At 38.3% G+C, this 13,640-nt stretch overlaps 1 protein-coding gene across 2 annotated transcripts in view; it reads left to right on the top strand.

Moving 5' to 3' along the window:
• Positions 1 to 13,640, top strand: part of KAT7 (lysine acetyltransferase 7) — a 38,780-nt gene that overhangs the window by 7,262 nt on the left and 17,878 nt on the right. The window contains exons 3-8 of one of the 2 annotated variants that reach the window (XM_055407593.2): positions 345 to 521; positions 1,619 to 1,858; positions 4,952 to 5,034; positions 8,071 to 8,160; positions 9,587 to 9,685; positions 12,084 to 12,194. In XM_055407593.2, the coding sequence (XP_055263568.1) occupies positions 345 to 521; positions 1,619 to 1,858; positions 4,952 to 5,034; positions 8,071 to 8,160; positions 9,587 to 9,685; positions 12,084 to 12,194 (800 nt within the window). The remainder of the gene's footprint in view (positions 1 to 344; positions 522 to 1,618; positions 1,859 to 4,951; positions 5,035 to 8,070; positions 8,161 to 9,586; positions 9,686 to 12,083; positions 12,195 to 13,640) is intronic. The other variant, XM_055407594.2, reaches the window with a different exon arrangement.

The following is a 13,640-nucleotide window of genomic DNA, read 5'->3' as shown; positions in this document are numbered from 1 at the left end:
AAGTCCCTTATATGAGTTATTTCACTTATTTCTCACAGCAAATGTGTGAGAAATGTGCTACTAGTATTTTCCCTTTTTTTTTTAATAGATTAGGAAATAGGCTTGGAGAGATTCACTTGCTCAGTATGCCTAACTAGTTAATATGATGAAGTGGAATTGAATTACATTCAGTCTTGATCCCAGTGCCCAAGCCATTAAGTCTGTGCTGTGCTGCACCTCTCTGCTGTCTCTGTGTTGCTTATGTTTAGGAGAAACTGCATGCTAATAAGTCACACTAATGGAATATAAAACAGATTTCTTTCTTTTTTCTTTAATTGTTTTATTATTTTTAAAATCGGGATCAGATTCCAGTCCTGTTCGAAATTTGCAGTCTTTTGGCACTGAGGAGCCTGCTTATTCTACCAGGAGAGTGACTCGTAGTCAGCAACAGCCTACTCCAGTGACTCCGAAAAAATACCCGCTTCGGCAGACTCGTTCATCGGGCTCAGAAACTGAACAAGTGGTTGACTTCTCAGATAAAGGTGAGTGGGTATGGGTGATTTGGCCTCATTGCAGAGAGAATCTAATCAGTTTTCTCTTACAAGAGGCTTGGAGCCACTGCAGATAGATGCCCAGTACAAAATTCAGCTAGGTGATTGCTGTTTGTCTGATTCCTTTCTTACCTTTTGCTGAGGACAATTTGATACTCTGCTACTCTTGAGGTCCAGAGTAGCTGGAGTATATTTGATCTGGCTTGCAATAGGCAAAAGAAACTGACGACCTCTTACCCACAGATGAAGAAGGCTTAAAGCAGATTTTCTTACAGTTGTGCTTATGGGTCCATTTATCTCTGAAGTTCTGAGGAGGAATGACTGTCAGTAATGGGGAATGAATGGTAAGCTGTTGAGGTTGTGATTCACCCGGCCAAATCAGATATGGACTGCTGAACTTCTAGCCTGCCAACATGGTCTGTTGGTTTGATGGCATCATATTTACTTTCTTAAAAAAAAGTGGCCAGTATTTGAAAAAACAAAGATTCTATGTAAAAACATGAGTTACTAGTTTCTTTTAAAAATGGAAAGCTCTGGGAACATTAGGTGGCCATTCACCACATAATTGACTGGAAGTGAATAGTAGTTATCCCTTTGAGAGAGACAATCGGCTCTCGATTTGGCCTTGTTCAGCACTAGTTGGCATTTGGTTTGCAACACCTGATTCAGAGTCAAGTCCTTTCACACTCATACCAGGTGTGTTCAGTGTCATCCAGAAAGAATCGTTTTCATTTATATACCATCCTATGTATCTCCCAGCAGGAGAGTAGGATGATAATGCTTTTTAAAAGTTTATTTCCATCCAGGTTTGATTATTCATGATTTGGGGCTTGGGAGAAGCACAAATTAGTGAAATGTATCATGTAAATCTCAAATGGAATTTTAGTCAGAATTTAAAGTTGCAGAAGAGGAGTGCTGTTATTAATTTTTCTTCATTTTCCATTTAGTTTTATGGCAGATAAATGGCAAAAGTTACTGGTTAAATCACAGGAAGAGGATCTTGGGAAGCCTGTAAACTCTTTTGAATATAATAATCCTCTAAGTAAAATAAACTCCGTTCATGAGTTCTACCAATTGTTTTACTTTAGAAACTAAAAATACAGCTGATCATGATGAGTCTCCACCTCGAACACCAACTGGAAATGCCCCTTCTTCTGAATCTGACATAGACATCTCCAGCCCCAACGTGTCTCACGATGAGAGCATTGCCAAGGACATGTCCCTGAAGGACTCGGGTAGTGATCTCTCTCATCGCCCCAAGCGCCGCCGCTTCCACGAAAGCTACAATTTCAATATGAAGTGTCCTACACCAGGATGTAACTCCCTAGGTAAGTGTGCCCTCACCTCATGACACCGTGGATTGTGTGGTTTTCTCTCTCTGGAATTAGAATCACCCAGAAATGTTTAGTGTTCCATTGCAACTTAGCTTCTTAGGCTCTTCAATGACCACTGCTTAGCGTAACACTGAATTGCTCACTTGGATAAAAGCATTCCTGCTTCTTGGCTTATTGTCCATAATTACAGATTTGGTTACAAGGAAATTAACTGTGATGCACCATTCAGTTTATTGAGAACTCTTCCCAGTGAAAAATTCTTTCATTTTTCCAACAAAAACAAAACAGAACGTCAGTTATCTCCAAATATCTCATTGTATGGTGCATAGTTCGAGTGTACTGAGGACTAATAATAGAGTGTAAGGTGAATAAATTATGGTTATATGGCTATAGCTATTAAGGAAGTGAGAAAAACAGGTTTTTTTGGTCAAGAGGCACTGAAGGTTAGGAGTTTATATGAGACCCTGACCTTTTGTGACTTCAGTAGTTTTAGGTCTTCCGGCTTTGTATGCTTAGGAAGTATAAACTAGATAAATATTTCTTCTCAGATAGATGAATTATATCATTGTTTCCTTAAGAGTTATTTTTTCTCCTTACTGAGGGATTCTAGTAATGTTTTAAAAATCTTACGTGTGTTCTTTAAGTGAGCTTAGGTGCAGATGTTGGTCTAAACTTTTGTCTAGAGTTGGAAGGTGCTGATTGGGAGACAATGGGCCTCTCTTTCTGTCTACCAATTTAGCCTTTGAATGTGGCCTCCAGGTTCAGAAAAAAGTGCTAAGTAAAAGTTCTCCTATTTACTCATATCCCCAGAATATGTCCTCGATATAAAAACTACTATTGCTAGTTGTGTATGAGTACTCCTAGTAAGTTTCTATACATACATAACACATGTATATGTGTATGTATATTTCTTTCTCTGTTGTTATTTATAAAAAGGAATATAAACAATGGTTGGTTTGACATCTTAGATATTTTACATTATTGGCACTCAGAGGTCCCTCTTGTTTAAAGGATATAGAGAATTCCATTATATTTGAAAGTTTAGAAATTACTTGAATTGCCCTGTATTGATTGATATTTATATTGTTTCTCATTTTTTTAGCTTCTTTTTAAAGCTATTTAGAACAATACTCTAGTTGATAGACTTGTATGTATGTATAATATTTTGGTGTCTTTCTAGAAATTATTGGATGAATTCATAGCAGTGGAATTGCTAGGTTAATAGAGCTATCATTTATAAACTTTTAATATAGGCAGATTGGTTTTAGTTTACATACTATAAAATAAACTTGAATAATTTATTCAGAAGTTATAGATAGATGCATAATACCTAAAAGGCTTGCTAGAGCCATGATACTTTACATTTTGTACATAGTGTTTGATCACTGAGGGTAGTTTTTGTTGTCTAAGATAAATGTGTGAATCTCTAAGATTGCATTTTTAATAACATGTGCTGTGCTGTGCTAAGTTGCTTCAGTCGTGTCCAACTCTGCGATCCTATGGACTGTAGATCTCCAGGCCCCTCTGTCCATAGGATTCTCCAGGCAAGAATACTGGAGTGTGTTGCCGTTTCCTTCTGCAGGAGATCTTCCTGACCTAGGGATTGAACCCGTGTCTCTCTTATATCTCCTGGATTGGCAGGCAGGATTTTTAATAATACAGTCTTGGAGAAATGACAGCCTGCATATCATCATATTACCTCTTGTCTTGTTCTTGTGTATGTGTGCTCGGTCATATCCAACTCTTTACGACCTCATAGACTGTGGCCTGCCAGGCTCCTCTGTCTATGGGATTTTCCAAGCAAGAGTATTGGAGTAGGTTGCCATTTCCTCCTCCAGGAGATCTTCCTGACCTGGGGATCAAACCCACATCTCTTACATCTCCTGCATTGGCAGGTGGATTCTTTGCCACTAGTGCCACCTGTGAAGCCCTGTATTAATTCTCCTCTCCTGCAATACTTGCACTGTTTTTACCCTTTTTTTGTTTATTTATATATTTTTTGGCCACTCTGCCCAGCTTGTGGGATTTTAGTTCCTCAGCCAGGGATCAAACCTGGGCCCTCGGCAGTGAGGATGCTGAGTCCTAACCATTGGACCACCAGGGAATTCCCTGTTGCTACCCTTTAAAGCTTACTCTATAAATCTTGTATAATTTTTAGATCTCTTTTAAATGTCTCCTTTACTGCAAATTAAATGTCTTTTTTCCATGAAAGAAAGATTTTTGTAGATTTGCAGTTTAACTTAGCTAATTTATCTCATTAGCATTGTCTCACCATCTGTTTCAGTCTTAGATGTTTGATGAATGTTTTGATTAAAGAGATATATAAAAATGAAATAATCAATTACTTGTGTATTTTCACAAACCATGTGAAAAATAGAAAAATAAATACCCTTTTAGATAAAAAAGAGCTTTCTATATTGTCTTTTCTAATATTTTTCCTTCTTTCCATTGCACAAACTGCCTGTTTAAAAGTTTATGTATTTTAAAAATAAAATAGTAGTAATATAAAAGTTTGATTATAAAAGAAGCCTAAGTCTTTCAACGAAATCTGCCACCCCTCCACAAAAATGAATATATTTAATCTGGTCCAAAATTACCAAAGTATATTTCCTCATATGATAGACCACTTCCATCTCCATTTTCTTTTGATTATTCTAAGAAGTTCAATTTAGATTGGATAACATTGCACAATAGAAAGTACACTTATACATATGACTTGATCAATTTAGCATAGGAAAGTTAAGTTCTACCAAAAGAAAATATTCTTGCTTATAACTTTGTGCCTTTTAAGTAAATTTATGGGTTTCTGACATTTTGGAATTTGAGAAATTCGTAATCAGAAGAGAAGGAAATACAATTTATATTGAATATATGCAAATATGTTCAGAGATGGTTAAGTCCAACCTGTAGAAGAAAAGAATTTATTTTGGGTGCAAGTTACGACCCTTACCTTTGATGGATTTAATCTGTAATCAGACATATACTTGATAAAAAGGTATTGTAAAAAAAAGTTTACTTTAGTGGAAACTGTTACTTTCCAAGCTTAGATCTTTCATCTTGAGGTTAAGTTTTTTCCTCTTTTAACAGGACACCTTACAGGAAAACATGAGAGACATTTCTCCATATCAGGATGCCCTCTCTATCATAACCTCTCAGCTGATGAATGCAAGGTAATTATATTGTCATTTATTCACCATATACTTATTGAGTGCTTACCATTTGCCAGGCACTTGGCTAAACAATGGGGATACAGTGTGAACGAGATGGGCAGGGTCCTTGTTCTTACATACTAGTGGAGGAGGAAACATTATGAAACAGCTGTGTTTAAAAAAGGAAAACAGACTAATAAAAGAATTATTGTCTGTAAGGAGTGCTTTGAGAGAAATTAACAAAGGGATTATCTATGGAATATTTTGGACATCACCCTCTAATTGCATCGATATTTTCTATTGAAAATTTTCTTCAAAAATTGCTAGTGACCTTTTCCACTAAGGAATGATTTGCATAAATATGTGATCTCAGTATTTATGCATTAGTTTCTTTTATAAATCTATGAAGATATTTTACTTTTTAAAGGTTTTTCTGAATTCTCTTCCTCTTTGTCTACTTCTGTGGAATGCTTTTCCTTTTTGTTACTCTCATTCATACCTACTCTTGGCTAATTCTTGTCTCACAGTCTTGAAAAATACAGTTCTAAATAACTTTTGGAATTTGAAATAATGGATTTAGGAGTATAACCTAATACCCTATTTTGTATGTTTCTGTCTGGATTGTTGCTACCAAGGAGGAACCAAAAAACGAATTATGGGCAAACAAGTTGAAAATGTTATTAATTAAACGCATTGCTCAGGTAGTATTTGGATAGGGTATCCAGGTTGGTTAGACCAAAGTATTAATTGTTGCTTTTGTGGTGATTATTTTGCTAATAAGGCCAGTATAACAGGTTTATTCCTGTCTGGGCCAGATTCCTCCTGAGAAAAATGAGATTCCCTAGTTAATGTTAATCCTCCCTGATTCAAGAATGTGTTCTCTTACTTACAAGTGGACCACAGGAGGGAAAGCATTTTTATGTTTTGTGTTTAGTCTTTCAGTAAAATAGTATTCTTTCGGTACTTAACGTGAATTTTGAGTTTGTGGACTCTTGCCCTTGTTTTCCTTCATCTCAACTCTCTCTTATAAGCAAGGCAGTTTCTTCTGCTGACTGTAGAAGTGGTAGGTCTTGTCATTCTCTTCCCGTTAGTGTGAGACCAGATCAAAACAGGAATAGCTCTTCCATCTTCTCCTTCAGAAGCTGACAAGTCATTAGGTGCTTCTTTCTCTGAAAATAACTGTGATCCCTGTTTTTTGGGAGTTGTCTGTTACTGCTGCTGCTAAGTCACTTCAGTCGTGTCCGACTCTGTGTGACCCCATAGATGGAAGCCCACCAGACTCCCCCGTCCCTGGGATTCTCCAGGCAAGAACACTGGAGTGGGTTGCCATTTCCTTCTCCTTGTCTTTAAATGTAACGCTCTAATACTGTGGATGGTTTTACATAAAAGTCTTCCTAAGGTATAAAATTGTTGGGTGATAGCAGTATGACCATGTTGCCTTAAGCAATTTATTTTAAAAAAGACAATTTTCAGTTTGGGGAAGAAAATTTTGGAAAAAGGAACACATTTCTTGAACTTTACTCTTTTGTGGTCTCTGTTACAAAGGGAATCAGACTTAGGATAGTCCATCTTTACTACTGGACCATGTGGTTAGAGGATCAGGAGTATTTCTGAAAGAGACATATTTTATTACATTTAAAATCTCAAATGGAAACACTGGACTAATTGCTCACATTTATTAAAAGCCCCAGAGTTTTTTAAATACTTGGCATGCACAGAATTACTCTTGAGTTTTCCAATAAATGATTGCAATCAGTGATATTACCATTTTTATTCAGTCAAAAGACCGTATTCATTGAGTTTACATTTTCATGGGGAGAGACATAATCAACATAGAAAATTAGTATGAATTTCATTTAGTGGTAAATGTTGTGAGAAACAAAAAAAAGACTAAACAGAGAGTGACTGTTTTGGAGGTGACAGGGCGGCACTGCTTTTGCTTGGGCTATGAAGAAAGACATTTTAATGTATCTGAGCCATGGGTGACGGCAAAGAGGCAGTTGTGTCTAGATGCTGAGTAGAAGGGTGGGTAAGCTCAAAGGCTGTGAGGTGGGGAAAAAATGGTTGGGTTTGAAGGATGGAAAGTAGGCCAGTGTGGCTGAAATGTGATAGGAAATGAAGTAGGATCCAGATCATGAAGGGCCTGTAGGCCTTGGCAAAAGGAGCATGCTTTTGTTCTGACAGCCATGGGAAGCATTCAGAGGGCTTTAGCAAAATACCAAAACACCTTTGAAAAATCACAGCTTGCTGGTATGTGGAGAATGAACTGGAGGGGGAAAGAGTTGACAAGGGTAGACTTGTAGGAAGGCTACGCTGAGGTTCAGGCAGTAGATGGTGGCTTGGACTGTTGTCAGTGGAGGTCAGAATTGGTTGGACTCAAGATGTGCTTTGGAGAGGGGTAGCCTGATAGACTTGCTGATGAATGTCATGTGAGGTGGGAGAGAAGAGAAGAATCAAACATCATTGATGTTCAAGTTTTTGACCTGATCGGTTGTTTAAAAAGTGTTACTATTTATTGCTATAGAGGAGGTTTGGGGTGGAGCAGATTTGTGGGAGAGTGTTAGTCACCCTGTTTTGACCATGTTGAGCTTTAGCGTTGATGTCAAATAGGGAGTTGGATATGAGTCCTCACTGCCCAGTAGATGAATCTGAGACTGTTGGCAATCGAAGGTGATTTATCTAAGGTCATAAATGCAGTTAAGTTTCCCTGTAGACATGATCTCAAGTATCTAACCTTTTCTTTGTACTTCTTTACTCTGTTCTTGCACTTCCTCACACTTACCATTGCACAGTGGAAAGAGGCTCAGAGTCATCAGACTTAGTTAAAATACTAGCTTTACCACCATCCAGCTTTAACTTTCTGATTCTCGGATAATGGCTGAGAAAACAGAATATGAAGCTTGCCTTATCTGTTTGTTACACAGATTGTGCTAATATGAAGACTCTTTGAAAGTAAAAGTATAGTGTACATTGAAGGGATTACTGCTGTATTCTTACGCTTTAAGTAAACATAGTCTTAGAAGCAGGTGGATTGATTGACATTGTTGATGGTTGCAGGTGAGAGCACAGAGCCGGGATAAGCAGATAGAAGAAAGGATGCTGTCCCACAGGCAAGATGACAACAACAGGCATGCAACCAGGCACCAGGTACGGGCCTTGTTAAAGCTCTGGCCGTTCACAGTTTGAGAGCCAAGTCTCTGCCCCATGACGGTTGTAGCTATTTCCACACCTCTTGTTTCCTGTGCTGTGTCTTCATAACTGGTCTTCAGTCATAAACTTAGAAACAGTGCTTTTTCCAAATAGTAAATTTTCTAGAAACAAAACTTCTACCTCATAAATGAAGGAATCGTGCTGCTTGTGATAATAGTAGGCAATCTTGATTATTTGAAAGATTACACTCTCTGCTCTATTTCCTCATTTTCATCCACTTTCTAACCCGTTATAATTTACTTTCAGGCCCCTCTACTCTGCTGGTATGTTTCCAATGGCATCAGTGACTTTTTCTTAGCATTGATGCTTGTTGATTTTGTCATTTTTCTTCTACTTTTCTTTTCTATTGGATTCCAAGATGCTGCTTTGCTCTAATCTTTCTGTTTCTCTGAACATTCATGTACGTTGATTATACTTAATTCCTTGTCCCCTCCCCTGCCCCCGAATGCCTTTGGTGTTTTCTCTTGCTGTTTTTCTGCCTAGAACTCTATACTTATACCAAGAAGAGATTGTGTTTTTCCTTCAAGGCCTTGTGCAACTCTTAGCTGTTGTCAGAATTCTTCCCAGATCATGTACCATTAATGAATTTCTTCCTTATGTATTCCTGTTTGTAATGTTCTCAGAATGTTAGTTTAGCTTTTGACACATTTTATATACTCATAGCTCATCATATGGATGTCTGTTTTTGTGGTTAGATTATAAGTGGATAGCAGAGGAGGTACGGTGATGGGGAGAAATTTGACTTTGGAGCCAAACAGGTCTGGATTTGAATACTGCGATTCTGTTACTCTAGTGGTGTGGTCTTGGGCAGGTCAGCTAACTTTCCTCAGTTTTATTTCCTTGAATAGTACCTACCTGGTAGTGTAGTCAGCTAAATTATGCATGTAAAGTACCTGTCCTCAGTGCTTGGCAGGTAATAAGCACTCAGTAAGTGGTGGCTACACTTTTCTTCATTGTTTATCTTGGGTTCTATTCTTATTCAGTTTTTAAATTTTTGTTCATTTTCCGTATCAGTGCTTGAAAAGCAGTAAGCATTCAATAAATGCCTAATGAATTGAAATGATCTTTATTTTATTGCTGTTGTTTCCATCCTTAATCTATATTCCATTTGAATTAACATTACAGTGAGTACATTTCCTGAACTCATCTTAACTGACAGGGTAGTGGTCTAGGTGATGAGGGAACCCCATTTGGAGTTTAAAAATTACTGCAGCATTCACAGGGTGGCTGTAATATACTTCACATCCCACCCCCACCGTTTTTCCCTCCATCATTTCTTTGGTGTATGTTACTTTCATCTAAAGACTTAATTATGTAATGAGTTTTCTAGCTAGCTTCTCGGTTTTCTCCTTTTTCTTTTTAGGCACCATCAGAGAGGCAGTTGCGATATAAGGAAAAGGTTGCTGAACTCAGGAAGAAAAGAAATTCTGGGCTGAGCAAAGAACAGAAAGAGAAATATATGGTGAGCATAAGTTAAATATTTAATAGCATGAACTCTTGCTATCACATTTGACTCCTTTTGGTTGCTGCTGCTGCTGCTAAGTCACTTCAGTCGTGTCCGACTCTGTGCGACCCCATAGACAGGAGCCCACCAGGCTCCGCCGTCCCTGGGATTCTCCAGGCAAGAACACTGGAGTGGATTGCCATTTCCTTCTCCAATGCAGGAAAGTGAAAAATGAAACTGAAATCGCTCAGTCCTGTCTGACTCTCCGCGACCCCATGGATTGTAGCCCACCAGGCTCCTCCATCCATGGGATTTTCCAGGCAAGAGTAGTGGAGTGGGTTGCCATTTTGGTTGCTAAGATTCTGCTTTTCACATTTGCCATTTGATATGCTCTGTAACAGGACTCTTCTTTGGCAGTTAGAGTTCACTGTATATATAATTCTCCAACAAGAGTGGAACTGGGAGTCCTCAAAAAACAAATACTGTTAGAATTTAGATTAAAAAAATAGAATCTTCTAGTTTGTAAACCTCACTTTAGGTTTAAAGGGTTAAATTTTCTTGTTTGAACAAATACGATGTTGAAGATAAGGAAGAATATTCAAGCCAAGCATCAGTCCATTTCTTTAAATGAAAGAATAAACACCTACGTGATAAAAGGTTTTAATTGGGTGATAAATATAGTAAATCTTTTTGTAGTTTTTTATTTTTCTAGTTTTAAAGATAGTGTACATTTATGACTTCCCTGGTGGTCCAGTGGTTAAGAATCCACCTACCAGTGCAGGGTACACGGGTTCAATCCCTGGTCCGGGAAGATCCCACATGCCTTGGAGCAGCTAAGCCATTGCGCTGCAACTGCTGAGCCTCACTGCTAGAGCCCATGCTCTGCAACAGGAGAAGCCAGTGCAATAAGAAGCCCCTGCACCTCAAGGAAGAGTAGCCCCCACTCACTGCAACTAGAGGAAGCCCAAGCCCAGCAGCCAAGACCCAGCTGTAGAATTGGGCTTTTGGGTGAAAATTGTATGCTTCCCCTCTGTCTTGTTCAGTATTTTTATCTACAAGTTGGGTAGAGATGTAATAATATGATAATACTATTTATTAAGTGCTTATGTGCTAGGCAGGCACTGTGGTTATGTTGCTCCCATAATCTTTGTTACAAAGATGGGTGGTATTTCAGCTGTTTTATGATGGAAAACTGAGATTTAGAGAGGTTATTTTCCCAGAATCATAAAGGTAGAGAGTGTCTGAATAAAAGCTCCTGAAATTTACCTTATGTCTGCTTTCTAGTTTGGGCTGAACCTTCCTGGTAAAAGTGCTGGGTAGAATTTTTTAAAGCTTTTTTTAAAAAGTACATGAAACTAGAAGAAATACTTAGAACCCAAGTCTTAGATGACAGAGCCCAAAATTAAAAAGATATCCATCAAAGAGGCCCAGATTAACCCGAAGAAATTTTAATAGGGGTAAAAGTACTGTTGAATGGTTTCTTCATATGCTAATATATGAGTAAAGTCTACAGTGTTCTTCCTGGAATGAGCCTTCTGATCCTCTTAGCCATTATCTTCTACTGTCTTCTGATCCTCTTCACCTTCTGCTAGGAGGTGGAGTCCAAGAAGGAGTAGGAAGGGCTAGAATCGAAGGTTAAAAGGATAGTTGCCCCTATGGAATTTCTTTCTTGTGTGTGGATACTTGTGTACTGACTGCCATGGTAAGATTTGATATTATTTATTTAAAACTGGATTATTTTTATGATTCTAATTTTCAGTGACTGTTCCCTCTTGTACTTGCTTAATATTTAGTAAACCTTTTCTCAAGGAGGCTAATCTTTTCCTGTAGACTTGGACTGGAGTTCTAAAGTGGGAGTATTCCAGTACCTTTGGTGGATTGTGTAGCAGTTCAAGGGAAAGAGTTTACAAAAGCCTGCTTAGTCCAGTTGCTCCTTCCTACCTGTAGATTTTATTTTCAGCCTAAAATCTTAGAATTGAAGGCTTAGAGAGATTCTAGTTTTTATTTGGTTTTGTTTTTAAATGAGTGTCCAACTAGATCTCAGGATTCTAGGAGTTGGTAGTGCATTTGGGTTTTGTTATATTTTATTTCTTTGTTTTGCCATACACATTTTCAGAGGAAGAAATGGAAGCATAGAGTTCTGAAGAATGAAACTCCCTTTTGGGGTGGTTATAAGAACATTTCCTTTCCAGATTCACTAGAGTGGGTAGTGGGTATCTTCTGGAATTAACCTGTCTGATAAATAGTATGTTTTGTACTTGATTCCTAGCGCCTAGTATAATGTCTGGCAAATATTAATAGTAGGCACTAAATAAATAGGTTATGGTTATTCTTGGCCCTCTGGTTGGCCTCCGATGAAATGCAATAGGTTAAGTTCTTAGAAGCAGAAAGTATCATGCTCTGGTTATTTTCCTAGGAACACAGGCAGACCTATGGGAACACTCGGGAACCTCTCTTGGAAAACCTGACGAGCGAGTATGATTTGGATCTTTTCCGAAGAGCACAAGCCCGTGCTTCAGAGGATCTGGTGAGTATTAAAACTTCTAAGATGAGGACCACTTGTGAGGGTCACTTGGAACTGCCAAGGAAAGTTAGCAGTCAGTTTGCTAGGGATTAAACTTACTTTGCTGCTTGACTCTTTTTCCCTTTCCCCGGCCATCCTTGTTTGAGACTTCCTTCCCATTCATATTTAAAATTAATTACCCCTCCTCCCTTCCTTTGTCCCTTAAAGTTTTCTCTCTCCACCTCAACTCCTGGAAGGACCTGTTTGGTAGAGGTAAGTTATCTGGATAGAACAGTAGGTGCCCCTTTGTGTCAGTTGGATAATTTGCAATTCTGAGAACCTCTAGACTGGAAGGTACCCCTCTCTGTTGTCCTCTTAACCTAAATAGGAACTCCCCTTTGTGGGTTGCTTCAGCCTTTCATTACAGCTATAAAAGAATGGGAGAGGAATAATGATCAAGGTTGTTGTCAGATAGTTTAGTTTAGAATTCTGATTTAATGAATTAAATATGTTCAAAGAAACTTAAAGTTTGTAAAGTGAATTTCATCTTGCTTTTTTTAAAAAAAGTTATAATCAGATACTTTATTTAAGAATTCTTGATTATGTAGTGGTCCATGGGCTGGTTGGAAAAGAATTTCCAGACATGAGGCAGAATGAGAGGAGAACAGTTTCTTACAGTGGGAGATGCTATTAGAACATCAGGCTGGCTCAAGGGAGAGCTGACCCCTTTCTTGGGCTAGTTGCCAATTTTTATAGCCTCAAGGCAGAGAAAATTCCAACTGGAAGGGTGACATTAAGTGATTGGTTAGAATGTTTCAGGATGGGTATTTTACCTAATGCAGGGTAAAGGACCTGGCTGATTTAGATCAAGAGGCTCATGGCAACAATTGCTACTGACCTTGGTTAATTACAGAAATTTTTGTCCTGTGACCTTGGTATAAGGCTCCATAGAGGAGACATGTTGAAAGAGGCAGGGTTTGATTGCTGCCCTTGTTTAGGCTGGGCTACCGCTGCTGGTTTTCTCTATGCTACCCTGGTACTGAACGTTTCCTAGGCCAGCTTTTTAGAGTTCTGCCTGATTATTCTTCAGAATTTTTTCTGTGGCTAACTCATAGCCACTGAGTGGGGACAGGTATTCAAAAATATCTTCTACTTTCTAGCTTTAAATTCCAGAATTAAAGCATCATCCCTGTTTCAAAAGTGTTTTTTAAAGGACCCAAGTTGAGAGGATGCCAGCATGGGTGCATGTCATGCAGATCCATACAGCTTTCTTTATAAGAGCTTTTGCACACGTATGAAGCACATTCTCAAGAAGCTTTTGTTTAGGTTTAGAATGTTTGTTAAGGTGTAGGGAGTTTATGATAGATGGTCTTTTAAAATTCGATTTGTTTCAGACTGATAAAAAGTAAAATTTTACGAAGGGCTTGTTCTGATGTTCAGGAGATGAGGCCCAAGTGGGTAGGTAGCAGA

The sequence above is a fragment of the Moschus berezovskii genome, chromosome 20 (assembly GCF_049115385.1).
Source record: "Moschus berezovskii isolate FMDL1 chromosome 20, NW_MosBer_1.0, whole genome shotgun sequence".
In the NCBI taxonomy this organism is placed as follows: Eukaryota; Metazoa; Chordata; class Mammalia; order Artiodactyla; family Moschidae; genus Moschus; species Moschus berezovskii.
Note: the sequence above shows the minus strand (reverse complement) of the source record. Positions and strands in the feature narration are given on the sequence as shown.